General features: G+C 39.7%; 1 protein-coding gene and 1 long non-coding RNA gene across 12 annotated transcripts in view; one reads left to right on the top strand and one right to left on the bottom strand.

Annotated features, from left to right (window-relative positions):
* The window catches only part of LOC118318981, a 55,551-nt gene extending 33,272 nt beyond the window's left edge, over positions 1-22,279 (top strand). Inside the window, exons 2-3 of one of the 7 annotated variants that reach the window (XR_004795874.2) lie at positions 1,697-1,870; positions 22,151-22,279. This is a non-coding gene — a long non-coding RNA (uncharacterized LOC118318981). Of the gene's footprint in view, positions 1-1,696; positions 1,871-2,402; positions 2,534-3,328; positions 3,568-7,286; positions 7,798-22,150 lie in introns of those variants that run through there. The other 6 variants (XR_007031504.1, XR_007031503.1, XR_004795879.2 and 3 more) reach the window with 6 other exon arrangements.
* On the bottom strand, positions 408-26,251 carry klhl4 (kelch-like family member 4). 5 transcript variants are annotated; one of them, XM_035648992.2, is made up of 12 exons: positions 26,071-26,251; positions 22,126-22,592; positions 14,768-14,935; positions 12,323-12,459; positions 11,727-11,923; positions 8,732-8,944; positions 7,887-8,073; positions 7,576-7,800; positions 5,865-6,027; positions 4,272-4,484; positions 2,980-3,151; positions 408-1,796 (listed from the first exon to the last, which is right to left on the bottom strand). In XM_035648992.2, exons 1-12 carry the CDS (start codon positions 26,107-26,109, stop codon positions 1,737-1,739), a joined length of 2,241 nt encoding a protein of 746 aa, XP_035504885.1. In that variant the 5' UTR covers positions 26,110-26,251; the 3' UTR covers positions 408-1,736. The 5 variants fall into 5 exon arrangements, with proteins under 5 accessions (XP_035504885.1, XP_035504886.1, XP_035504887.1 ...); XM_035648993.2 differs by having other exon boundaries at positions 22,126-22,621; positions 26,071-26,206; XM_035648994.2 differs by lacking the exon at positions 26,071-26,251 and adding an exon at positions 21,666-21,726 and having other exon boundaries at positions 22,126-22,237.
* Between the last annotated feature and the right edge of the window lie 1,384 nt (positions 26,252-27,635).

Genomic DNA, 27,635 nt, shown 5'->3' with positions numbered 1-27,635 from the left:
AAACACCCACTGGTTTCTGAATTAAAACTGTACATGTGGACATATGAGCCAGTACTTTGTATGCAACCACCATTAAAATCTAACCAAACAGGCCAGAGGAGAGCGGAGGGAAACTATTTACAGTGTAAACAATGAAAACAAAGACCAGAAAAAACAAAGGCAAGCACTGGCAGTTGCTCCTCAATCTGTTTGGTGAGAAAGTGAAAACCCAGAGCGGTATCAACAAATATGCTTGCTTGATGGGTGCTGCAGCGACAACGAAACCGAGGTTAATTCTGACATCAAAGTAGCTCCCAGGTCTGTTTAGTGAAAGAATTAGTTCAGTTTACCAAAGCAGAAAAAGAGAAATCAAACTCTGCCCGCTGAGGGTCCACATTCAGCTCTAAACATGGATTTGATCATGCAGAGAAGACTGGAGTCATTTTATTTATCTGTTTGCATGCTGTACAAAAATTATGACAAAAACATAAAAAGTAACATTTGGCCCCAAAACATGTTATAATTACAATTACAAATAGATCCGAGTAGAAGTGCAGATGAAATCTGGTTTTCAAGAGCTGTGCCTGAAATCGTGAAACAGCCCTTGCATTTCTCTCGGTGGTTTGGATGCATCTAGCCACGGTTTGCCGTTTCTTCAGGGTGAATGCAATGACTGAACAGTGTTTGTGAAAATGATCGACATGATCAGGAAGGCAATGAAGCTCTTAAAATACAGAAGAGACAATGATCTTCATATATAGCATTGTATAAATCAAATAATACATAGCTCGCCTAGCATGCCCAGAGATTAAGCCGAAAGATTAGAAACAATTGTCACCATTGCTCTGGTTTAGGCATGATACCATCAACACAAATGTAGTGTCAGAAAGGTCACCGAAAGAATTGTACAGCATTGTGAAATATCAATATGATACATTCTCTGTAATTCACAATTTTGTAAACTCTTATTTAATGCGCAACAGTACATCTTCTAAGACAAGCAAATGACTTTGGTGTTCTGCAGCTACAGGCTCATAAAAAAAAAATTAAAAAAAAAGTCCAAATATATTATCCAGCAAAAAGTTTGTTTCATTCCCGAACTCCAACCCATCCTGGGCAAACTCCTCAGTCTCAGTGTTCACAGTGGTCTTCTTCGCTAAATAGTAATTATCAGACCACCCACTAAGGAAAGACACTGGTACATACTGTATTTACATTTATAACAATTGTTAGTGGCTATAAAGGGAATATAAACCCAAAAATATACTGTATGCGATGGCACTGATAGGAAATGTTTGTGTATAAATGTAAAAGTAACCTGGAGTTAGGCTTATTTATTAAAGTGAAACTTTTTTTTTTCACATTTGATCTTTACAGACATACACACAGAACTTTTCATAAAACTAGTGGAACAAACCAGTATAACAAAGGCTTGGCACTGATTTGCTGCAGCGGAGCCAAGTCCATGAAAATTCTTGATCGGTTGAGAATGTGGAGAATTCGCACCCAGCATTCCAGTTTCTGAACAAGTCTTCCCCAGTGGGCAGGCATGTCCACTAATGAAAGAAACAATGGTTTGTGGGCAAGGCTCAGTCTGTGTTTCCCTCTGAAAACTCATAGAGGGCAGATTTTGAAGAAAAAAATAAAAATGGAAAACATGATTCTCGAAGGATTTGTCCTTGATCTGTTGTTTTGTTTGTCCACTTCTTCTTTGCAGCCCTCTCATTTGTTCCTCGTGCCGTCATGGGACAAAACGCTCAAGGCAATTTCACCACCACCACACAGGTGCCCGCCCTGCCAATGTTGAGAGGGACCTCCTACAGGAAGACAGAGAGGTTAACATGCAGCTTCTCATCTGAGAATAATAATAATCCCAGTGTACTTCATGCGGGTAAGAGGGTTACAGAGGCAAGAGTGGAAAAAAAGAAAAATATGAAAAGAAAAGCAAGCTATAAAATATTGATAGGATTCAGGGCGTTCAGCAGATTTATCTTCCCGAAGGGCATTAACTGGAACCCTGATGTTACATGTAACCAGTTCTGGCACAAACAACCTCCAATCCCATTAACATGAAGCCATTTAAAATTTGAAAAGTTCCTTGTAACGAAATTTGCTTGGTAAGATGTTTTATTTGTATTTAGACAAAAAAGGATATGATGCCTCAGGTGACCGAGTGGGGTCATTTTTTGACCCCAGCCGTATAGTTACATGTGCCATTGTGATAATTTAATCAGACACATGTTTCCTACCATTAATGTGTCCATCTGTTTCTCCTACAACTTTTCCTAGTTTATTAACAGGAATTGGCCCATTGGTATGAAAAAGATAATGGAAAGTTTTGTTGGGTCTTTTATGTTTGTTTTTTGACTTTTGATTTTATTGTGCTTTTCCACCTCTAATCGATACATTGTTATGTTTTGCAGTGAACCATAGCTAACTGACCAATATGCAGAAAAGGAATCAAACGATTTACTGCTGCAGAAGCCTTGAGGCAGATGCTTAATACCCCAAATATTTTCATATATTACACATCTGCAAACAAGATGTTCGTTTAGAATTTGTCTTAAACAGAAGCATGGATGTAACAAAGGATGAAAAAAAAAAACCCTGACTACTAATTTTTTTTTTAATGTAATTTCTGTTTTTTACTCCTTTAGGCATGACATATGATTGAAAACCATAATCAATTATATTAGAAAAAAATTTAATGCAGTTATTGTGACATAACGAGTTATTATCTTGTTATCTCGGTATTACGAAGCTTTAGTTTTGTTTTGATAACGAGATAATAACTCATTATAATGACACAATAAAATAATAAAAATAATTGCAGGCACGGCCGCTCTCGGCTTCCGTAGATAAACACAAACAGAGCCATTAACAGAAAGTATTGCGGGATTAAATATAATGGGGTTATAAATTACCCCACTCAGTCGTGTTAGTCACTAAAATAGCTTAGTAGCTTGAGGCGTAAAGGGTGTTGTGGATATTGGTAATTACCTCTGTCCACTCGTTGTTCTGTGCATCGTAGGACTCAACAGTGGTCAGATACGACTGGCCGTCATATCCACCGACAGCATACAGCCTGTCACCCAGCAGGCACACGCCCACCGCGTCCCGGGGAACGCTGAGGGGGGACACTGTGGTCCACATGTCCGTCTTTGGGTCATACCTGTAATTACAATTTTTGGTGGAATGGCTGTTTTTCGTATTATGTATTGTCTGTTCGAACACCCTCATGTTCTCTCCTATAAATCACACATGTACGAATGGTCACCAGGGAGAACTCTTTTTCAGCACAGGCTCTGAGAGGCAAACTGAGAGTTGAAAACAAAACTGTCTGTTGCAGAGCAGCTGGTGGAAGCTGGGTCCACGGGGAGCTGAACTCATCAGCGAGGGCAGAAGCTGCTGCAGCAAAAAAAAAATATTTTTCACCATGTTGACCACTTAGATGAGGAAAATGGAAAGATGCATTAAACAATTTATTTTGTATGATTTCTGAATAATGACGTTGTTGAAGCTTTTTTGTCCATTTGAAGCAACATAATGCATCTAGAAAATAATCATGTCAATCATAAATATCATGGATTAAAATAGCAGATTCCAGCAATGTGTAATATGTGAAACAGCCATAATCACAAAAACTTGGCACTGAGGCATTGATGTCAACAAGATCACGTAGAACTGATTCCTATGAAAACAAATGATTCAAACAACAATTCTGATGCATCCAATTTTGTTCAGTCACAAATTTTAACACTGATAATATTTGTTCATTATATGTGGATCCTATCAATTATCAAAATATTCTTTGATGATTAAATGAAACCGCATATTGTGGGAAAATTAGCAAATTTATCTGTAGCAAAATTACCTTGTGGCAACAATTGGTGTTGGAATTTGTTATTGCAACAACATGTCTAACCCTAAATCTAAAAACAACGGGAAGCAAATTCCAAAAACAAGTTTTCCTGAGCCAGGAATTAAAATGAAGGTGCTCTGCTCGTGTGCCCCTTCTACTGGTACGTCCACCAGATGGTGCCAGATACCATTAAATAAAACCCAGTGTGGAAACTATGATCTGTTCAGTTTAGTATCATGTTGTGCAACACTGTCAAGTCTGAAAACTGAAAACGCAGGAACAGGGTGGGGATCAGAGGGGGCTTAGCCGTGTTTTGTTCTCACGAGAAAGGCCTCGCCTATCTGAGTTCCACCAGATGCAATCCAGTTACTGCTTGTGCAACATTTTTTGGTGTTTGTGTATTTCCTCCGGGGGAGATGCGTTTACTGACCTCTCAACACAATCGGAGAGTCTAGAGCAGTGGTTGGAGGCGGGGGCATCGTGTCCGCCTACAGCGTACAGGAAGTTGTTGTACGTCGCCACACCCACTCCTCCGCGCCTCTTGGCCATGGGCGCACACATGCTCCACTTGTTGGTGTGCGGATCGAAGCACTCCATCGACCTCAGGCACGAGCTGCCGTCTCGACCGCCTACTGCAAACAGTCTGAGGATTGAAACAAAATGGGTTGAGAAGTATTTGACATGTACATGTATATGCAGCACTTCAGCAAGAGAAACTCAAATCAGCTGTCAGATGTTAGTAAAAAAAAAAAAATTAAAAAAAAAAAGTATAGTGACAGAACAGTGTCAGTGTGACAGGTTTTATAAGATGCAGCAGTGCACAGTCGATGGTGTTTTTCAAAGGCCCTTTCCTTGAGTGTTCTCTCCCAGAAAGATCAATTCAGTATTTTAAGTGCGCGTAGCTCGCAGGCCCAACAGCAAGAAAGTAGAGGCTAGGGAAACAGTTTCCTTGTTGTGTATTTCTGACCTAGATGCAGAAATAACTCAGCATCGACTTTAGCGCTGAATACTGGATGTAGCCGAGCAGCAGTCTCTTTTCTCTCTCAGCACACAAACCTATTTAAATCGGGCCGAGAGCTAGTCTGTTTTACTTTTTTTTTTTACTTAATTTACTTTCAAACAGTGTTGTAAGGCATTTAATATGTACAAAAATACACAAAGTGTTTTTGCTTTTATACACTCTGATTACAGTGTATGAATTGCCACACTAATCAGCCTCTGCTCCGAGCTGCTGAGTACTGCACGGCCACGCTTCACTTTATCTCACAGACAGACGAGAAGTATAATTTTCTCAAACCATTACCAAACTAATACCTCACAAAAAAAATCTCCCTTACTGCCTGCTCTATTCCAAATTAGATTTCACCTTTATGCTAAATATCTCTCAAAATGAAGGTCATAGATTTTTTGATTTTTCATTGTAATCAATTTTATACTACATGCAAATTATCTTGCAGATTAAATCTTCCAGATAAATATAATATCTGCCTTTCTTTTTTCAGACAAAGTCAGATTGTTGTTGCAAGGAAAGAAAACTCGATATTAAAACACAAGCAGACGTGATGGTTATTGTTAAAGTTTAAAATCGTCTATGCAGAACATGATTTTGTCACAAAATTGACTTAAAAATGCAAGAATGTGAAACAACATTGGTACCGTATGGTTGTTACACCACAGCAATATGCTGCTTGTCTGAATTTAAGTGGCAAAGTGAATCTTTTGGGGCCCTTTAAAAATCATGCATCAACACTAGTATTCATTTTTTAACATGGATTGCCTCCACTTGTCTGCCTCTATAGTGTCTGTTGGGGCTCCAGATACCAGGTGATTCAATATCAGACAAGATGATATTCAAAGCAGCAGAAAGACAACAGTATGATTTGCCCCGGAAGTTTGAGGTGGCACATTCTTTATTAAAATGCTACGTTGACAGTATTAAGAATCGGAATCATGAATACTTTGTCGATCCCTGGAAGATGTTGAGTAAATATTCTGTAGATTCATGAAAGACAGTCCAACTCACTTTCCATTGAGTGCTGTGACTCCCATGGTGCTCCGTGGCGTCGACATACTGGCCACGTAGTTCCACTGTCTGGCCTGCGGGTCCCAGCGTTCCACCGTGTTGAGATAACTCCAGCCATCGTGGCCGCCTACAGCATACATAGGGCCCTCCAGCACAGCAATACCTGCACAAATGATACACGTAACTCAGAAAAGCCTGCAGTTTTTAAAATAATGTGTGATTTTGTTAAAAGAGGGAGAAAGTTGTCCAATTAGATGACTTATAATCTCTGTATGTACTTGTGCGTAATGTGTAGCTATATACGTAAAAGCAAAAGCAAAGTTTACCTGCAATCAAAAAAACTCAATGAATGAAGAAGAAACATTTTTTATCATGTATTTTAATTATGCGCGTGCATTATTGGGTATTGACAGTTTGTGACTTCTAAAACCTTCATTCTGTTTTTTTAATATTTAGAATGTTGCAACTTGTAAACAAATATCAAAGCTAAAGCCTCAATATATTCAATACCTCTTAGCTTTTCACATTCTCATCATGACACAAAATGTCAACAAAAGGTAAGGTAACATTTTGGTGAATATTCAGTAAAAAATAAATAAAAGGACATTTCTAAACTAAACTTTTTGTAGTTTCAACAGTTCTTGGTGAGAGCTGCAGGAGTATATTTTTCATACTCGAGCTGAGCAGAGGGAGTCATACAGCTGACCAATTCTATTCAAAAAACAGGAAGACTATAAAACTACATTGTTATTCCTCATCCCCAAGCCACAGAGGAAAGTGGTTTTCGTCAGTAACAAAGCAAAGGATGTTTTAACACAATGGATTTTTTTGAATCACCACCATTTCATTCCTTTCGTGGGAGTTCAATTATTTCAAGGGGAGCACAAGGGCAAGACCGCTTTCGGAGAACCTCGAATGACATTAACATTGTCAGGCAAAATTATCATCATGAAGCTCCCTTAAATTACTGGATATGAGTTTTGAATGTAAAAAACTTTTTCTCCCCAGTCTTTACCCATAACGCACACGGCAGGAAGTGGCTTTGCATGCAGGGATGTTGGGAGACACTAAGCTCAAATTCTATATGCAGACTCAAAATATGCACGGCACAAGCAAAAGCAGTGAGAGGTATTTGCTACAGGAAAGATCAAAGAGAACACGGGTAATCTGTACAGTGTCATCACCCGGGCTCGCTGATACCTCCAACTGCACGGGGGAGGAAGCTGAATGCTTTGACAAGACCTGCTCTGTTACCAAGCCTGTTTCAACCATGAATCAAAACGCTTCTGATATGAGATTTATTGGGCAGGGAAGGATAAAGAAGAGCAGGGCCGGCGCAGCCTGCCGAGCTTTGATAGGGGAATGGGAAAATATCAAAGGTCTATCTCAAGAAGAAATGTGTTTTTTTTTTTTTTTTTACAGCATGCCACCTGCGACCCTTCCCAGCATGCATCCTGAAATTCCTGGAAATAGAACAGCAGGTAGCATGACTGAGCTAAAAGCTCAAACACTATTTGTATATTATTAATAATAATAACAATGATAACAATAATAATTATTATAGTGTTATAGTGTATAGTGCACAGAAAGGTTAGATACTCGCTTTGCAATTTCTGAGAAAATATAAATATTCTTAGTTAATGTATAACTTTCTCACTTTATTTTTTAAATGAAATAAGTGAAGTACAGTTGCCACGCAGGACACACTCACCAAGTCCATGTCTGTGTGTTGACATGGGCGGCATAGTGGACCACACTTTACTGATGGGATTGTAGCACTCCACCATGTTGGAAGTCTTGAGTCCATCCCTCCCTCCGACTACGTACAACTTGTTGTCTATCACCGCCACACCAAACTGCAGCCGACGTCCGTTCATGACTCCTCCCTGGACCCAAGTGTTTGTCCGCAGGTCGTACTTTTCTATGGTGGTAGAGCCTAAAACCGCAGACACGTAAATTATTCCAAAGAAGATCAACTGCATCGATGTGTATCACTGCCTATATACTGCAAACAGGCCATACCCTTGGTGGCATCCATCCCTCCAACGGCGTAAAATGCACCCACGGTGGACTTTCTAGGTTTGGTTCTGGGGCTCTGAAACATGGGACGTCGCTCGGGCAGGAGATGGTACTTCATGGCCTCCATCAGCAGCTTCTGGCATTCCAGATCATCCGAGAACATCTTGTTGTTTTCCAGATCTGCAAGGAGCTACATTACAAGAAATCAGTCAGAAGGTGAGTTGTGTGGTTTTGTCAATATTTTACACATTTCCTTTCATTTTTGTGACTGAAAGTTTAGCATGTATTCTTTGATCTTGTTTTGGCTGCAAGTAAATGTCAGCATTACTGCTCTGCTCACCCTTTTATTTTATGCTAAATACAGAACCAGTTATGACAATAAAACAATTATTAAATGCTGGTGTTTAGTTAGTTCACAACAAACAGGCCAATGGGTGAGATAAGTTATGAGTTAGATAATATCTTCCATATGTTTTTCTTTACTTGTTTAATTGTAGTGAATAAAGCGGCATTATTCATATTGTGTTCATATTTTCATGCTTAATATCTTCCAAAAATGCTTATCTGTGTTTGATGTTTTAAAACATGAGTTGCTTTGTCTAAAACAATATGAGTTTACAGCCTGACAGCATAACACATAAATTCTCATCATACTGCCATTTCATTCATCACTAAGAGAGGAGAATTATTTTGCTAGTTTAATAATTTGACACTTTAATGAGCCACAATTTTGATTTTCAGTTATCTATTTATTTTTCAATTTAGAATACTGAACATTCCTCAGTTCTAGAGACTCAAATCTGAGCATTTTGTGTTGTCCTTTGTTTTATTCACCTCTGTAATCTCACCTGTGGAGGAAGAAGAGGCAGGCGGATGAAAGCGAGAAGCACACCAAGGTCCTTTTGTCGATGCTGGACATCATAGCGCACCCACGTCATCAAAGCCTGGAAGATGGTTTCCTCGTCAGGAACATTGATGTCATCGCTGGAGAGCAGCTTAACAATCTCAGCTGTGGGGAGCAGCAAGAACTCCTGGTTCTGAATGACCTCCAGAAAGTTTTCCTGGAACAGAGGTGGAGGCATGGAGGAGGCAGATAGTCATCAGTCATTAACCAACATGCAGTGTGTGTGTGTGTGTGTGTGTGTGTGTGTGTGTGTGTGTGTGTGTGTGTGTGTGTGTGTGTGTGTGTGTGTGTGTGTGTGTGTGTGTGTGTGTGTGTGTGTGTGTGTGTGTGTGTGTGTGTGTGTGTGTGTGTGTGTGTGTGTGTGTGTGTGTGTGTGTGTGTGTGTGTGTGCGGAGGAGAGAGAAGTGACGAAAAACTAATCCAAGGAGATAGACAATGCCAATGACTCTATCTACAGTTTGTAACGTAACTGACTGCCAGTGGTTCTCAATATTTTAAGGTGGAGATGAAACTGTCGTCTCTTTCACTCATCTCATGAAATCAAATGATCCACACAGCAGCAGGCTACAAATGTATCCAGCATAAAACATCTTCAAAAAAGTATCTTCATAAGCTTAAAAAAACATTTTTGCTAGTACGCCTTTATAAGCCGTTTAAAGAGAAACACTGCACACCAGCATTGCCATTATGCCAAGGTAGTGACCAGCACCAAGTTCTGTGGAAGCTGTTCTCTATTGCCTTCCTAAAGATTGATCTTCCATTAACTGGCCAGAAGCCCGGGCAATATTACAGCACTGCATGGCTACCCCTTCAAGGACATTGTCTCTTTCAGTTCCATTAGAGATGATGCTATATAAAACACCCTCCCTTCTCTGTACCTCTATGGTACGTCCAACATTAAAAAACATGAAAGACATACAGAGCAATCCTTGGCCATAATCACACCATGTTTCCTCTCTGAACGAGATAGCTCCGCATTAATAATTTAGCTCCCAGAATACCAAATCAAGCCCCTCGCGTTTGAGTGGATGCTGGACAATTAAGCAAAACAAGCACGCTATTGATCAACAACTTGCAACAAATTACAGTGTCTCGGTCCGATCTATTATGAGACCAGGTTTTAAAAGCTTAGCACAGACAGCTTTAATGAAATGAGTGACATCTATTGATCTGTTTTGGTGATGCTGAGGGTGAAATTCCATCAAACTCTTTGACATTGCTTTAGGCCAATTATTTGTAATTACTTGCCCAGAACATTTGATGAAAAAATATTTTAATCTCAACTGAGTTTGTTTCATAATCATTTAAAAAGATGTCTGTTCAGATGCTGGCAAACTCATTGGTGGGTAAACTGCTTGGAAAACGAGATCAGCGGGAGAGGATACTAATTGATTTAACCACTGAGTAATTGTGTAATAACAGTGTTTTCTGAAGAGCAGCAATACTGATGTGTAATCAGAGGGAGGCTGGGAGAATTACCTTTCAAGAATGTTTCCATTACCATGTAATTTGCAGAGGCTGGCAAAGACTTCTGTATGTTGTTATTTTCTAAAACACAGATGTATTCACTAAATGTAAATACTGAAGGATGCTATATGTAACTGAAAAATAAATTTTCCACATTAAAACTGGTAACTAGTTGTATTGTTGTGGCAGGTCAGTATATTTTTGGCTTGGTCCAGACAAGAAACCCTGGCAAATAATTAGATCTACAAAATAAGTTTAAATCACATGAATGAGCGATTCTTGTGCCAGAACATGGAAACCAGCTACAGGTTTCCATGTTGTGACTGTTCTGTGTAGTTTCATTGCTGAAAAGCAGTGTTGTCATCTCAATGATGAAACTTTACATTTTCATCTACTGCAACATAAAACGGGCAACCTTTTCACACAGGAAAGGAATGTCAGAGACAGATCTCTGCTGCCACTGTCAACCAGGAAAAACAAGCTTATCAAAACACAACTCGGTCCGCTCAGAACCCAGAGGATGGACTTCCAGGAAGCTCACAGTTTTCTCCGCTCGTTACTGAAGCGATTGAACAGGAAGTTGGCCCCCTTGTGCAGTTTGATGATTAGATTAACCTCCTGGTCCTGGATGGGGCCTGTGTAAACAGCCTGAGCAGATGTCCTTCAGGAGATAAGGCTCGCCTCGTGCTGTCACTTCTGCATGGGCAGCGAGACGTTATCTGACAAATATGTTCATGAATCCTAATCCACAGCAAATATTCCTCACAGAGATATACAGAAATCCCATTTTCTCATTTCCGGCAGTACACTAATCAATGTGAGGCAAGGTGGTATCTTATACTGGCAGCCACATAACCAAATTAGACAACGTGCAAGTATGAAACTATTCAATTTCTATTCAAATGTGGACATCATCCATTTCCCTGCTGAAATTAGATGATATAAATAACCAAGACAACCGTTCGTTCCTGAAAGGTTATGACAGGTTATTTAAAATGAATAGTCTCAACTCAGAGGATAGACACAAATATTACAATGTGTTATGTGCAGTATATCCAGCCATGACATTATCTACAAATATTGTATTCATTGACTGAACTGACAAAACAATGGAGGGTATAATCACAGTTGTTATTTTTTCAACTGGTCCCTTGATGGCTCAGCACAGTCTCACAATACTAACAGTTGACTTGGCATAGGTCTGATTCCCTTAGTGATGAATGCAGGGTTCAGGGTTACCAGAGATTGAAACGCCAGTCCAAGGTGAGATTTAACCCCTGTCTGTATTTCAAATTATATGGAGCTGATTCCCTTCTACTTGAGCCACTACAGAGTGTGCAGAAAAATATACATTTTTAACAACTATACACGTTTGCATTAATGCAGTCACTTTAAGAGTTCAAATCCACATTACAAAACAAATTATTTAGCCCACCCAGCCATGTAAATGTGGTCTGGCTCCGTTTGCCTACCATGGTGTAGTTATGAGCCACATTGAGAAGGTCCACGCAGCCTTGGGCGTCTGCAAAGGAGCGTATTCCCAGGCAATTGGAGGGATGAAGCTGCTTCATCAGAAAGTTACAGCAAACCTGGATGACTTGTGGAAGCTGGAGGAGGCAAGCTGCCGCCAATAAACTCTCAATGGTCTCCTCTTTCAGCTCAAGGACACCTGCAAGGTCAGGACAGGCAAAATACACGTTTTTGACATGACTGAATGTAGCTGCCAATGGCTAACACAGTGGTGAGAGAAGTATTGCAAGTAACATTTTAATCAAGGAAATGGCAAACATGTGCAATAAAATTAAATAGAGGCTCAACAGTAAACATACTTATTGTAGAATACTCTTTGGAGTATTAAAGAAATGCTCCAGAAGTGGGTATTTTGATCCAAACACATGTCAGGGGATTTATCAAAGGGCAATTTGTCTGGTAAAATAGAGTAGTTTTATGTTGACGCGCTGCCCAGTCAGTCGGCCCAGTGATGAATTGTCTTATTGATCCGTTGTAATAATGCTGGATTTCTCATAACTACTTACAAGAGCTAGTGAATGTCTTTATGAGCACTCACCAGTGTAGGCGAAATGAACCAGAGATCTGAGGGCCTCTGGATCCACTCCCTCCATCTTGATCTCCTCCTGCTTTGCCTCCCTCACGTCGCTGGTGAACATGGCAGCGAAATAATCTGACACAGCACTCAGGACCAATCTGCCATAAAGGAAACATAACGAATTAATGCTCTTGCACTGTACATTAGTTTGAATGTGTGAGGGAAATCTATATACTGATTATTTAAAGTGTTTAGTGGATCAGGGAAATTGTGTTCCCTGAACCTTTGCTTCATAACAGAGGGTATAACTTCACAGTATAGTGTTTCACATTATACTGTTAGTGTTTTCCAAGTAGCACGGTCCTAACAGTGATTTATACCACTGATGTGCTTTTACACTACGCTAGGTCACAGTGAGAAATTGAGTAACTTAATGTCCCCTGCAGATTCTGTATCATTCCACTTTGTCAGAGCATGATGAATGAAATTACCCCACATATATCATGTTGCCAATAGCTACGCTCGTCATACTTCTAATTATATCGTCTCATTTGTCTGGCTCGCATAACACACTGGTTGAATCATGAAGGGGGGACAAAAGAGATCACATGGCATCACAAGGAAATGAGATCAAGTCACACAGTCTAACAGTCTACGCCGCATTGTCATGATCTTTTGGTTTCAAAAATGTTCAGCAGCATCAGAAATTATTGAGACCCCTTCACTTTTTTTCATACTTTACTACCTCCTTCAAGGAAGTTATGTTTTCATTTTTTTTTTTATCTGTCTCTCTGTTACCAGGATTACTTAAAACTATGTGGGGCAAGGAAGAACCTATTACATTTTGGAGTGGATCTGCACACCTGGATTTGGGCATATTAACCAATTTTCCCCAGGAGAGCCTCTCGAGCTCCCACAGAATGGATGGGAAGTGTCTGTGAATTGCCATCTTTCATAGATGCTTTTTGCGGTTCAAGTGTCGGCTTTGGCTGGGCCACTCAAGGACAGACAGAGACTTGTCCTGAAGCCACTTCAGTGTTGTCATGGCAGTATGTTTTGGCTCAACATCGCACCGAAACATACATTCGCAGCAGGTTTTTGAAAGTAGGGGGAGCAGATTTTCTTCAAAGATGTCATTCATTCATCCTTCCCTCAATTCTGGCCAGTTTCCCTGTCCCTGCTGCTGAGAAGCATCCCTACAGCATGACGCTGCTTCACCCCGGGGATGGTATTAGCCAGGTGATCAGTGGCGTCTGGAGTTTACGGTGAATACGTCTTAGAGTTCTGTTCAAAGGGTTCAATTTTTGTATCACCAGACAAGAGAATCTTATTCTCCATTCTCCCAGGGTCTTTCAAATGCCATTTTGCAACCTCAGAGCAGGTTGTCATATTACTTTTACTCAAAGTGATTTTGATCTATACATGAACAGGCCAAATAGGCTGAACAGGCTGAAAAGCCAACTCTAGAACCAGTCCTGGTGGGACCAAACTTTGTGTATTTCACAATTTCTGAGGCCACTGTGCTGCAGGCAACAGTCAAATCTTTCAAAAATGGTTTGCCCTGATCTGCTGTACACCTTATAAGAATTTGACCCCTGAGGTTTAGTGAAAGTTCCTTGGTTTCCCTCGCTTGTTTTTTTTTTTCTCCCTAACTTGTGGTGCAAATTGTGAGGCTTTAGTGTGCACCTTTGTTCACGTCAATCAATGCAATATTTTCTCAGTTAAAGCAAATATGATATGCTTAACCACAGTCTGATTACTTTTGTAAGTAAGAGATTTGTGTTCGACCTTTTCAATTAATCTGCAAACGATTGTAAAAGTGTGTCTTCACTTTGTCATTATGGGTTATTGAGTGAAGATTGATGGGTAGAAATGGCCATGTACAGTATCCATTTGAAGAATGAAATCTCAACACAATTAAATGTAAATGTGTAATGTATTATGTGCATACATCATCCCTGTTTTCCTTGTCCAATGAGCTACTATACAGTAAAACTGCACTGAGACAGGCAGTCAGAGGACTGTTAATTTCACCCAACTAGGGCAGTGACTGATTGTTTCTTCCCTCTCTCGCTCTGTGGATCATCTTGTTTTCTGTTTCACAAGTTTGTCTGGATGCACTAACAAAATATCCTGGTGTATAGGTGCATAAGTCCATGCACTCTGTGAACACAATGTTTCTCAGCATGGTCATGCATTCAGTCATTCAACCGGGACCTGGATGCCCAAATATTGACTTCTCTATTTAGAGGATCACAGTGTTTTTCCATGTATGAAATACACTGTGGAAATGAGGAGGGACTGTGGTGTAATTAGATCAAAGCAGTGTACATTATTTAGATGCAAACCAGTGAGCAATGAGTTAAATAGTGTCACCTGACAATCAGAAAAGGCTTGCCTTGCATTTCAAAACTTATTCAATTAATCCTCAGATAGGTAGGACTGACAAAACATGTTCCCACCAACCTGTGAGCTGGTATCTTGTGATCCCCTGCTATCAAGAGGACATCGCACAGCTGCTTGTGCTGGAGGTACGTCTCCATCTTACGGAAAGTCTGCTCTGCATGATTTGTGGCCTGGAAAAACTCATCTGAGGAGTTGGTGTTCATTCTGGAGAATGTGCTCAAAACCAACCTGTGAAAGACAAGCGAGAGGAAGGAGGAAGAGAAAAGAAATATAGTGTGACCAAAATAAGCCGTTAACCCCAGCTGTGTGACTGGTGTATTAACAGCAGCATCTTGGCACTGCACCAGGACACATTTTAGTATTAATTTCAAACAGACATTTGTAAGTAGTAAGCAAGGGCGGCAGCGGTTCAGGAGGTACAGCAGGTCGCCCAGTAATTGGTAGGTTGTTGGTTTGAGCCGCAGCTCCTCCAGTCTGCATGTCAAAGTGTCCTTGAGCAAGATCAGAAGCGGCATATGAATGCATGTATTTATGGGTGAATGTGGCTCATGGTGTAAAGTGCTTTGAGTGGTCGTTAAGACTAGAAAAGCACCATGCAGTACATTTAAGCTGTGAGTGGCAACCTAACTTGAGGCAACCAAAACAACAACAACAACACAATGGGTGAAGTTAAACAAAAATTTTAAGTTTGAACGACTAATTAATAAAACTAATGAATTAATTTCACTCACTGTTTACCCTCCTCGGCCAAAAAAAACCAAAAAACCCAAAGAGCTGTACACTGCAAGATAAGATACAAATTATTGAGATACAAAGGAGCTTATTGTGACACGTGGCTCCTGAATCCTCTATTCTCTGTGGTGCTTCTGCATCTTTCTCGCCACTCTAAGCTAAAATTAAAACGCTTAAGACTAAACTCCGTACATAAGTGGATAACTAAGCTCCTCAACCCAATGGGACAACTAGCAAGCACAACAATGTATGCAACAGCTTTCCCATGTGTCTGTGTCCATGCCTTTGTTTGTGTGTGTGTGTGCATATCTGTCTGTGCATGTGTGTTTTCCAAAGACAGGGGCTTAAGCAGTCTGTTCCTCACAGCACTGTGGCGAGACTGGGTCTCCGTCCCAAAAGGCTGCTAGATTACATGCTGTTTTACAGGCATCCAAGTAATCCCTCAGACTCGTGGCAAATAATGCAGCCCAGTCACTTTGGTGTCCTTCACAGAGCAAGTCCGCTCATTGACATTTAGGGTTGTTTGTTATGCCACGTAAACAGACCCAAGCCATCTCTGCGAGGGAATTTACTGTCATCTCGTGGTGTCTCTGCTGTTTGAAGACTGATAGTGCCCAAGGAAAAAAATGTCACTGCTATTTAAAGTGACACTTTATGTCCTCACTCATTACCACTCATTTGCTGATGTGAGAGATGGATAAACTAGTCAAAAATTGTTACAGTTATGCCAATACAAATGAAGTGAAAGGCCTGTGATGCTTGGGAGCACAGTGTATTGGCACATACATGATAAGGCAGGAAGGGGGAGGGGTGGTGGCTCCTATTGACGTCCTGATTAACACACTATTATAAAGTTTTTAGCCGAGTGTGTGACTTTCTCCCATTGATTAGCAAAAGCAAAAACATCTTCCCTCTGGGAATTGTTTATATTGCTCTCTGGTCACTGCAGTATCCTATAGTCTAATCTTTATTGGGGAGACTTTATGCTAAATGCAAGAGTAATTTATTGCCCTGTCAGGAAAATTCCCCACTGACTCTGGAGTCTTGCAGAGGAACACCAAACAAGACTGAATAAGCAATGGGGCCATAAAACAGAGATGCATTGCCTTTGTATTGGCTCCAAGGCATGCTGTAAGGATTTTTCATGTCTACCAATCTCTCCGACACTAATTGCTTTGGTATCACATTCCAGGGAGCAGTAAATTTCTCTGAGGTGTATAGTTCGCATTCAGTAGTGGGTTGGATCAACAGAGGTATAGCCCAATTTTATTGAAACACTAAGGCCCCAGAGCACCTTACTCCAGAGAAACTGCTGTGGGGACATTGCTGTGCATTGCATATTACTGAGCAATTTTGGTTAATGATGGAAGAGAATCTGCATACATTGCATGTCTGAAAAATGTCCTGAATATTGGGGAGAGAGACCTGGATGATCGCCGATGATCCTGTCCTGAGAGGATCATCAAAGTCCCTCTCCCCCTTTATATAACTGTAGTTGTTTTCCTGTATATTGTATTGTATATTTTTTTCCTACTCTTTGTGATACTCTGCTGCTGTAACGAGTACAAATCCCTGGCGTGGGATGAATAGTTCTATCCACCTATCTATCTATTACTGCAGAAAAGACAGTCATTCATACTTATACAGAGGAGAATTATTCAAAAACATCACGTTTAATGTCCCTCCCTCTGTTCCATCTGGTGTAATCAAGTTCTCACTGTGCTGAAACTGCCCTCATAGATGAATGGTTATATGATTCAAGATGTGCTTTCGTCAGCCCAGATTAGCCGCTAGCTGTAAAAGTTATGAGTCAGACGTGTTGCTGAGTATCTCAGTCTTATTCCAACTACTGTCTCCTCCACCTCTCTACAAGAGGGAAAGTCATGCCCGTACTGGCCAAACGGGAAATGTCTCTTTCAAAGTGGATTATAACATCCATTTGCCCTTGAAGTCTGCTGAGTATCTTGGGTTGAGAATCCAACAACTCCTACAAAGCCTCATGCAGCATGTTCCAAGTCTATATATTCCATGAGACCTTTATGCCTCTGCAATTTGACGGGCGGTATACTGCCATTCAGCTCTGTGTGGAGAGAAATACACAAACTGACTGTAATAACTTGATCTGAGCAGTGAAACTGCAATGATAACCTTGCGCAGTAACAGATTTTCCTCTCTGCACTCATGCTATCTCACAAAGGCTTACAACAGACATTCTTCTTCTGAAGCCATTGTTGTGCCGGACATACCTGCATAATATTGATAATACTGGAGGAAATGTAGCTGCATACAGGAACCATGTCTTTTGAAATCTGCTCCGAATGTGGCCAGCGGGCCCTTTATGTTAAAAGAGCGCAATGGAAAATTGCCACGGCTATTAACGAAAAATGAAATATTGCCTACTTATAGCTTTTACCCTCAGCTTTCACAGAGACAGCGCATGATGTGAAGAAATGTGGTGGATAAATTCGTGTCAGCACAATGTCTGAGAGCAGATAATGAACATCCGGTGAGTTACTGAAGCCTGTTTTGAATATTAAGAAACTACACCAAGTGGAGATAAATCTTGCAGTGTAAAAATGAAAAATTATCAATCAAACTCTCTGTTTCTTTAATGATTAAATTATAGAAAATTAGGTTGCACTCATGACTGAGATATCTGTTTAAAGCCACAGAGGAATACAATGCTATTGATATATTTCAATACGGAGGCTTCACTCTTTGGGTTGATAAGCACAGCATTACAACATAGAAACAATGCCTGGAAAAGTTGAAGGGATGTTAAATGTTACGGGTATAGTAAATTTGTATTAAATATTGTGATTTCTTTAGTCCTTCTACAAAGATTAATTTAAATTGCGGAGCTGTGTGTGTGTGTGTGTGTGTGTGTGTTTGTGTGTGTGTGTGTTGGGGGATTGGCGGTGTCCTGTAAGTGAAAAATATGCAGATCTTAGCAGAAAGCTCCTGGCTGCTTGATGGCAGGTTAACTCGCTTATGAGACTGTTATTCTTTGGTTGTAATAATTTACTTACATCTGTTGTTAGTGGGTAAAGAAAATTAATCCCCAACACTTCAGTGGATATAGATCCTGCATGTATTTGCAGAATCCAGCTTGGTGGCCTTAAAACCATAAGACATGTTTTAGTGTTAGTAAAACACTAAAACAACCGTATAAACGGTTGTATTATTACCAAATTAATTGAATAATAAATTCTTCATTTTATTGTATGCTATTTCTGTGCTATTTCTATTTCTATTATAGTAAACCCACAGGATATTTTCCAAAATACCTCCCTATTTCGTCCACAATAACACATTTTCAGCTCAATCAAATTTTGTCCATGTTGCCATGATTCTTTTTCAATGCAAATTCAGTGAGCCCCAAGACACTGGTGAACTAAATCATTTCCCCACTAATTGTGCCCGTGTAAAATTACTAGAAAGCTGTGAATTTGGAGGAAAACAATTAGCAATCATCATTTGAACATAAATAGATTGTAAATCCATCAGATAATCATGCTGTGTTTCTTCTCACTGAAAAAAGAATGGGGGTGCTGAAAACTCAATGCTTCTATTTGAGGTGGCTTTGTTGCCTATGGAATGCTGATTTGGCAAGGTTAAAGAATATATTATGGGTGATCACAAAATCTCCTGATCCTTGGGGATGTCTTTTTCAGATTACAACTGATGTACTGTATTTTGCTATTTATAGCCTCTTCAGGACGCCTTCGCTGGATGTGTCACATGAAGACCAAGACCCTCTAAGCCTTGTGGTGTTATGAGGCATCCGACAAATATCTGAATTACTGCTGTTGACAGGGGGAGAGGGGGTGGTATATCTTTTCCAAGGTGGTGGAGAGAGAATTGAGATATCATTCAAACTAACAGCCCGCTGACTCGAGCCTCTGTTAGTGTTTACGTGGGAGAGGTCAGGGTTTCTATTCCATTCAGGTTAACTTCGGTCATATATTCTCTGCGAACAATGGGGAGAGGTTTTTGGATGAGAGTCGTGAGGACAGCACAAATACTCAGTTTACAGCATTAAGATTAAGGATGGGAAACAAAAAGGTATTATCCTAGATACAGACTGGTCAGTTAATGAGAAAGGTTCATTACTTTCAGGGGAAGGGCTAACACAATGAGATAATTAAAACAGCAAAAGACCAGGGCATAAAGGAATCACTGCCTTTTTTGAGTTAGCATTAGTCATTGCACGTACACAGGTTTTTAAAATGTGCTACAAAACATAATTAACTACATTAAATACAAAGACTAAGATTTGTTTCATCAGCTCAAAGTTTCCAACAGCCTTCCTGCCACATACCAGCGAACTAATGTCAGCATATACGTTTATGATTTATTCTTAATGTTATTGTGAAACATCACATCTTAGAGCCACATATTGGCATACGCTGTTTTCATTGTCGCTGCCAGTTAGATCAGTTTGACAGCAACCTTAAATATTAATAACAGAAGTGAGAAACCAAATTAATGAAAAAATAGATTTTCTTTTTGTAGACATTAAGCGAATGAAGTTAATCACTGAGGGGCATGTACAACAAAATGACTGACATATATTTTCAGCCATCAGAACTCAGTTCCAGATCCAGCCTGAGGGATTGTGACAAGTTATGTGTCAAGGATTTATGATGTGAGACGTAATAGGGCCACCCAGCTGGTGGAGTATATGAATGTGCATATCTCAGTGACATCCACACATCTGCTTAGCTGCCGATGAACATGCAAGCCATGATGTGTCACACGTTCACTGACCTAATTCACTGTGCGGCTATGTACAATCGATGTTCAAACGTCATTTCCAGAAATGAACTGTTAACAACTGCATTTCCATTGAAACTCTACTATAAAGTCGCATAAGACAAGCAGTGATGTATCCCCACTCTAACTGCTAAAAGTTAATATTTGTTGCCTTTGTTGCTGTTGAAGCAACTGAATGATCAGAAAACACAGATGGTTTGACTTAGTTCATTTGATTCATTTATTCATATAAAAGAAGAAGCGGATCCTTCTCTCGCTGTCAATATTCCTAATGAGAAGCATTAAATGGTCTTTCAAATCAGATTCCATTTCTGACTATGAAATTCAAATTAATAAATCACTACTATCCGGTTTATCTGAGTCAAGGATATATTTTATGATCCAACCATGCACAACCATATAAATATTTTAGTATCATTGTCAAAACATGATGGCCATGCTGTATTTTACATGGCAAGCAAGAAATCAAGGACCCCTGAGAGCTGAAGAGTTACACATTTTAACTGTAATGCACATCTTTTATGCAAGCACTTTTCACACATAGGGACCCCAAAAACATTAACATCTGCCAATTATGCCAGCACAGAGAGCAGAACATCGTGCTGATTCCAAAACTGTATCTTAACTCAGAATAATTAATGTTCCTTTCAGGAAACCCAACCATCCACTGCCCCTGACACTTATTAAATCCATGTTGACACATTATTTTGCCTGTATAGGTGTAGAGTTGTTATTTATAATTATCTTTTAATAATCACAGTGAGCTCTTTGTAAATCAAAGGAACTGGTTAATTTTCACAGTTCATTTCATCACCTGGTGCATGGAGCAAGAACACAACAGCAATCCGAATAGCTCAAGGACCAGTCACCTGAGAATGTCACAGACAAGATAAAAGGAGAGTTCGTCTTTTCATCCTTGATGTGACGTGATTTTACTGTTCTGCCACACCACACACACACACACACACACACACACACAAACACACACACACACACACTACCCTGTTTACTTCCTGGAATAAAATGGAGGATCACATTGAAGAGGGGGGGAGAATTACAACCTGCTAAGGTTTGATAGCTGGCAAGAAAACATATGTGACCCTGTCACTTTTACAAGGGACAAGAAATAATTACAAAAAATAATTTGGTGGAAAATAAATTCAGTTACATGTGCCAGCCACTAGGTATGATGATAATTTGTGAGATTGCACCACTTCCTCTTTTCATTGGACCGGTACATGAGGTTATGCCACGTTCCCGCTATATCCACTTTTAACTACATGGAGAATACATTAGTGTGCTGTGTATAAACTAAATACTCTGAGGAGCCAAGCGAAGGTACAGCATACTGTGCATGTAATCTGGACCACAACACAGGCAAGGGAGCAGACAAAGCCTTGGCTTTCGGTCCACTGAATTATTAAAAGGATCCTTTATTGGTGTATCCTACCTAACATGCTGAGGACAATGAGGGTGAGCTGTCCATAGGTGAGCCATGGCAGCTGCCGAGCCTGAATAAATTGGAAAAGAATAATTGTGCAGATCATTGAATCTTATCTTCATTAAAGGATCTACATGTAGGATGGCACCGCAAATATTGAATGTAATTAATCTAAGTATTGTGTTTAATCTAAGTAATGTTGACAAAACATTTGATGTGTTGTTATGTGTTAGTTAGCAACATGTATTCCTTAAAGCAGGGATGTGCTATATTTCCTGTTCACAGTCTCTTCCTCAGACGTCAGACTTTCTCTATTAGATGCAGACTATATTTTGCTGCTTCACCATGAAATGTGAGGGAACCATGTGTTTCCAAAATTCCATTCTGCTAATGGAGCATATGATATGTAAAGTGACTGATGTGGCGCCTCAATCTGTGCCTCCTAAGTATCTTTAACTGAATAGCATACCTCTCTCTGGCGTCCACCTCGGCAGGTTCCTCTTTGCTGCTCTTCACATCTCCCTGGTCAGTGTTGGCGTTCTCTTTCCTCGTGGCACTGGGTGAGGAGCTACTCTTTGAAGTCTCCTCATTGACCTGGAGACCCTGAATCGTGTTTTGTTGATGGTGCCACGATTGATGCCCTGCTCTGACATAGACAGGCGTGGGCCCTGGTGTTGGTGCCAAGATGCTGTGGACCGGGCTGTTTGTCTTCCGTAGTCCTCCAATACCTCTTTCCCGTGAGTGACTCTTTAGGCGACCCTGGGTGGGCGTCCCTCTGTGGTCCAGGCCATCCTGTTGGATGTAGCCTCCCACCCCGCCAACACCACCACCTCCACTGCCAGCCGAACCTTGGGATGAATGACTGAACCAGCGCCAGCGGAGCCTGAGGATCTGCTTCACGTCAAATTCCTTCTTCCCCGACACAGACATCCTCTTCTGGATTTGGAGATGAAGGCAATGGTACACTGAGTCCCCAAAAACATGGAGAGCAGAGGAGATAGGAGCCTTGATTTCAGTCCACACTGACTACAATGTGCCTCTTCTCTTCCGTTATTGTCTCACTACTCATGACCGCCCCCTCCTCCTTCTATTACTCCTCCGTTGTTCTTTTATTGGAGATGGAAAGCAGTCCTCTGCAGCTTTTGTTCCTGTGCCTGAGACTACTACCCTCCCTCCAACTCTTCCTCTCTGTCCTTCTCTCTCTCTTTCCTCCTGTGCTGCTGCCGTTTCTGTTTGCTGCTGCTGCTGCTGCACCGCTGGAGCTGAGTTAATGCACATGCATGATCCAGACACCCTCCCCTTCGCCTCCCCTCTTTGGCTGTCTCTCTCTCTCTCTCTCTCTCTCTCTCTCTCTCTCTCTCTCTCTCTCAGACAGACACATATGCCCTGGAAATAAAATGAGAAAATCTCTCTAGCCCTGCCTGGTCCGCTCTGCTGCTTTTCTGTGTGCCCCTGTGTGACTGTGTGTATGTTTGTGTGATATCACGGCTGCCTGCTTTTTCAGGGGGAGGTGGGGTATCATGGAGTCAGGATGATGAGGTCACACCTTAACAAAGTAAATCGCTGCTTGCTGAAGGAGGAGACGGGGAAGACAACTAAGAACACTGCATGATCTGGACTATTAGTGGGAGTTTGTAACGCATTAATGTATACACACTCATGCTCATTCATAAATGAATAACTCATTAATAACCAACACACATTAGGTCACACTGTTAAAGGCAGGTGAAATTCATCCCAACACATATGTGCATTCTGCTATTCTCGTATCAAACAGAACCCCAAGAGGGAATGTCTCAGTGTAGGTAGCCATGCAAAAAAAAAATGTTCTCCTTCAGTCACTGCCCTGAAAGCCCCCTGTGATTACAAGTGAAAAACAACATACTGAACAACCTCCAAGGTCAGTCAGCTGCCTCTTCAACAATCAGGGTTTCAGAAAACAGTCTTTTAAATTTCAAAAATAGATCCTGCTGCTGCATAAGCTTAATACTCCACATACCACAACTAAACTCCTACTTCAAAGGCATGGGGGCAGGAAAACAGCCTATAAGGTAATTTGGGGACATTTGATCATGCATTCCCAGCTTATGAAAAGACTGGCATGCAGGTATACTGTAGGATATTTCGTCATCATTATTGTATCTGGGGGTTATAGGTACTTTATTACGATCCAGTTGTCAAAGGAAAATGGATATTCCCATGGGAAAGGTGGTAATTGGATTTCGATGAAACCATGAAAAAATGTGAAACCCAACAATCCTCATCCTACATGCTTGATAGCATAGCATCCGGTCAGGATTCATGGATATTTACATTGGAATCACTCAGTCAGAGTTAATGTTCTACACCTGAGCACCCAACTCATACTTTTCACCCTATTTTCATTGTTTTATCACTGCAAGCTCACACACTGACATGCACATGAAATGGATGGAAATGCAGCACTGCTGACTTTCTGTACTCGCTCCAAATTCCCACCCCCATTACAAAGGTGAGAGAACATGGCCCTCTAACTGCTGGATTTCAATATTGCACAAGCTCTAATCCGCCTCCACAACCTCCCATGCAGGTTTGCTACTGTGCTTCTGTGTCCATTGTATCTAAAAGACAACAGCCCATCTTATTTGATGGGATAGATACGCAGGCATTGATTTGATCAATGAAAGATGTTTAAACTGCACATTGCCTCCATTCTCTCACTATAAATACCATATTTACAGCTAAGGGTATGATATGAATACTCTTCCTTGCCACAAATGATCATACCTTATCATTTAAGCAGTCTTTGTCTTTGTGTTCTTCACACTTGCCAGGCGAAAACACAGTACCGATAAAGATTATTATTACTACACAGATTTCCCCACAGCCACTGTAAGATCGAGAAATATGCATTATAAAATGTTTAGGTCTATGATTATTCAAATCAGTTTGAAAGATTTTATGAAGTGTGCGGTTCATCTGTTGCTTATAGCAAAAAGTATGTATGCTAATGATACAATAGGAATGGATGAGCTTCAAACATTATTTCACAGTCAAGAGGCAAAATGCAGAATTATTGATAAGGGCTTTCTTTTATGACTCGTATTATTGATAAGTGATGTAAAAATATGACATTGTAACATGTTAGGTTTTTTATTTTTTTTATCCAAAATATACCAACTAGTCTCAACTGAGATACATATATTTGAAAGGGTTTATTTATACACATGCTTTAAGCAGGTGTATCCACCACAGCATCAGGTTCGGTTGATCAGGGGTATTAGTCATCTATAGAAGAAGCCATCTTGGTTTGCTGCGCAACTTAGACCTTCACCTTTTGGCATGAACCATTTCACAACAGAGATCATCTATAACATTATAACTAAATAAATTTAAAGCAGAAAGACCTTTGGATGTACAGTTACAGAATATTTTGTCCACACCTGTTATGGTGGTGAGTGATGATATAACCACTCTCATTAAGTGCTGTAATAATATGTAATACAAAATGTTTAAATGTAAATAATTGAATTAAGTTACTAAACTGACAGGCTTAATTGCAGGCATACACATGTGGATACTATTTGTAAGTGTGAACAAAATTATTGCCACAATGTGCCATTGCCACAAATTATCTTACTACAACTAAGACAGGTATATCCAGATACTAATTTATTTTCAAGGTTGAATGCATGATCTACTTCTTGTAAGTCGCTTTGGACAAAGGCATCTGCCAAATGAATGTAATGTTATGTAATGCACAAAAATGTATTGTTAATATAGGCACTCATTTTATTGTTATTTTATCTTATGTTATTTTGTGGACACTATCTGCTTGCCTGGAAAGTCAAGGTGTTTAATGAAGGTTTATTTGAGTGAGGTAGGATTTAATGTATAGAAACAAATCACACTGGGGAACCTTTCTTATTCTCGCAGGAGTCAAGGACACCATCTGGCTGCACTTTGCATGACACATAAGATGTCAGATGTCAGACTGGTGTAGTAAACCACATTATCATTCAACATCTGACTCCCCAGTGAAAATTCCTATGGTCTTGATTAAGTAATGTATCCATTTTACTGAAAGGTATTTGAGTTGTTTAATTATAATTGAGAAAAGTCAGACTCCAGAGCAACCTAATAATACTACCCAAATATATAAGAATGTCCAGTTCTTTCCTGAAACATCTCCGACCTTGTTTGTCTGTGACCAGAAAGATGAAACAAGTTTGAGAATGAATCAGTAGACCAGGTTACTGTACCTCCTGAATCAATAGTCACATAATAAGATAACCAAGTAATCAGGTTGCATAGCAAAAAAAAATTGCTACTGGTTATATAAAAAATCTTTTTTTCTGGCAATACTTTTCATTGTGTTTATGTAGCCTATAATAAATGTTCATTCAGTGTGAAAAATAAAAATCAGTAATCTTACCTGATAACCTGATTTGAAGTTTTCTCTTAGAATCAGCATTTGAATAGTGGAATCAACATTTGAAATGAATGGTCAACATCTTAGATATTCTTGTAATCCAATAAGTTATACAGCACAACTGTGCGGACTGTGTCAGTTTTTTCTCTGTGTCCTTCTTTCCGCCCAAAATGCATTTGCCTCTCCAGAGAGGAAAGAGACACTTTCCTCTTTTAAAGGAAACTCCCTAAAAAGTTCCTTCCTCTGCACTACCACAACAATTGCATTCATGCAACCAGGAGCACTAGGATCACATCCTGTGTGTGAGGCACAATACTGGTTTCACAAAACCTATTTCCAACAAACCATATTTCTGTAACACTTGTTTTAACTGGTATGAATGTGTTCAATGTGTGAATAACTCTTTTTTCTGCCTGATAAAAAACATTATTATTGAAGCCAATGTTTGTGCACTGCAATTACAGTAAGTACACATATTTATAATGAAAAATAGATAGTAATCAATAATAATCAAAAGTTTTTAAACTTCATGTAGATTTGATAGATGACAGTCCAGAATGAATTAATCACAAAAAGTTATCAATGGTGAAGGTAGTAGAATCATTTAACAGTGGTGTAGTGTAACTCAACCACTGGGTGGTGTATTTTCCATTTTCTCTAAAGAAGACCCATCAATAAATTATATTTTTGTTACAGTCATTCCCAAAGGACTATAAACTGTATTTATTTTGCCAGAAATACCAGACTATCTATCTACCTTCTCATAAAAGCCAAAATTATATGAACAATATAATATTTGATAAAAGTTGATGGGAGTAAAAATCTGTGATTAAAAGGGATTCAATGTTGCCTACTTGCAAGCACAAAGGTGATATTTTCATTTCTTTGTCAGGGGCCATAACCATACCATAAACGTGATATAATTAATATTCTAAAGATAACAATATATCAAGTGACAATGCAAAAACAATGTGACAATGAATTGATAAATATACAGAGAATCATCATCTGAATATGCAGCTCTCCTCTGCTTTATGCATCTTTATAAGTTAAGCTGTCTGAGCTGTAACTTTATACTTTTTGGTTCACTCTAATCTCTCTCATAGCATCTTTTTCTGTTTTCTGTGAAAAAGTGAAAAACACAGTCGACAGATATTGCTAACAACTAGCTAGAGAACAATTTGCTAATTTAACCTTAACCAAATAGCTCTGCATGAAATTAAACATAGATTAGTCTGCTCATATAAAGCTTGCATGAATTAACTTTTTATTAAAGGAATATTCATAGATATTATATTTGGCATCTATATGCTTTGTAGTAGTTTTTATTGTAAATCATGACTCGTTTGGTATATTTTAGAATGTGTAATTTTATCAATATACAGTAGATATTCTGGACAAGGTAATCTTGATTATCAAAATACAATTTTTGAGTTATGCTTTCACTGACCCATATACAGTCCATAGTATGTTACAAAACATTATATGTCCTCACTTTTGACAGATAATTTAGACGCATAATACTGGCGGCTGTATTCTCCTGGTTGTTTCATTTTCAGTTTTTCAGT

The sequence above is a fragment of the Scophthalmus maximus genome, chromosome 9 (genome assembly GCF_022379125.1).
Source record: "Scophthalmus maximus strain ysfricsl-2021 chromosome 9, ASM2237912v1, whole genome shotgun sequence".
Lineage (NCBI taxonomy): Eukaryota > Metazoa > Chordata > Actinopteri > Pleuronectiformes > Scophthalmidae > Scophthalmus > Scophthalmus maximus.
The sequence above is the reverse complement of the archived record's forward strand: the minus strand, read 5'-3'. Positions and strand labels throughout refer to the sequence as shown.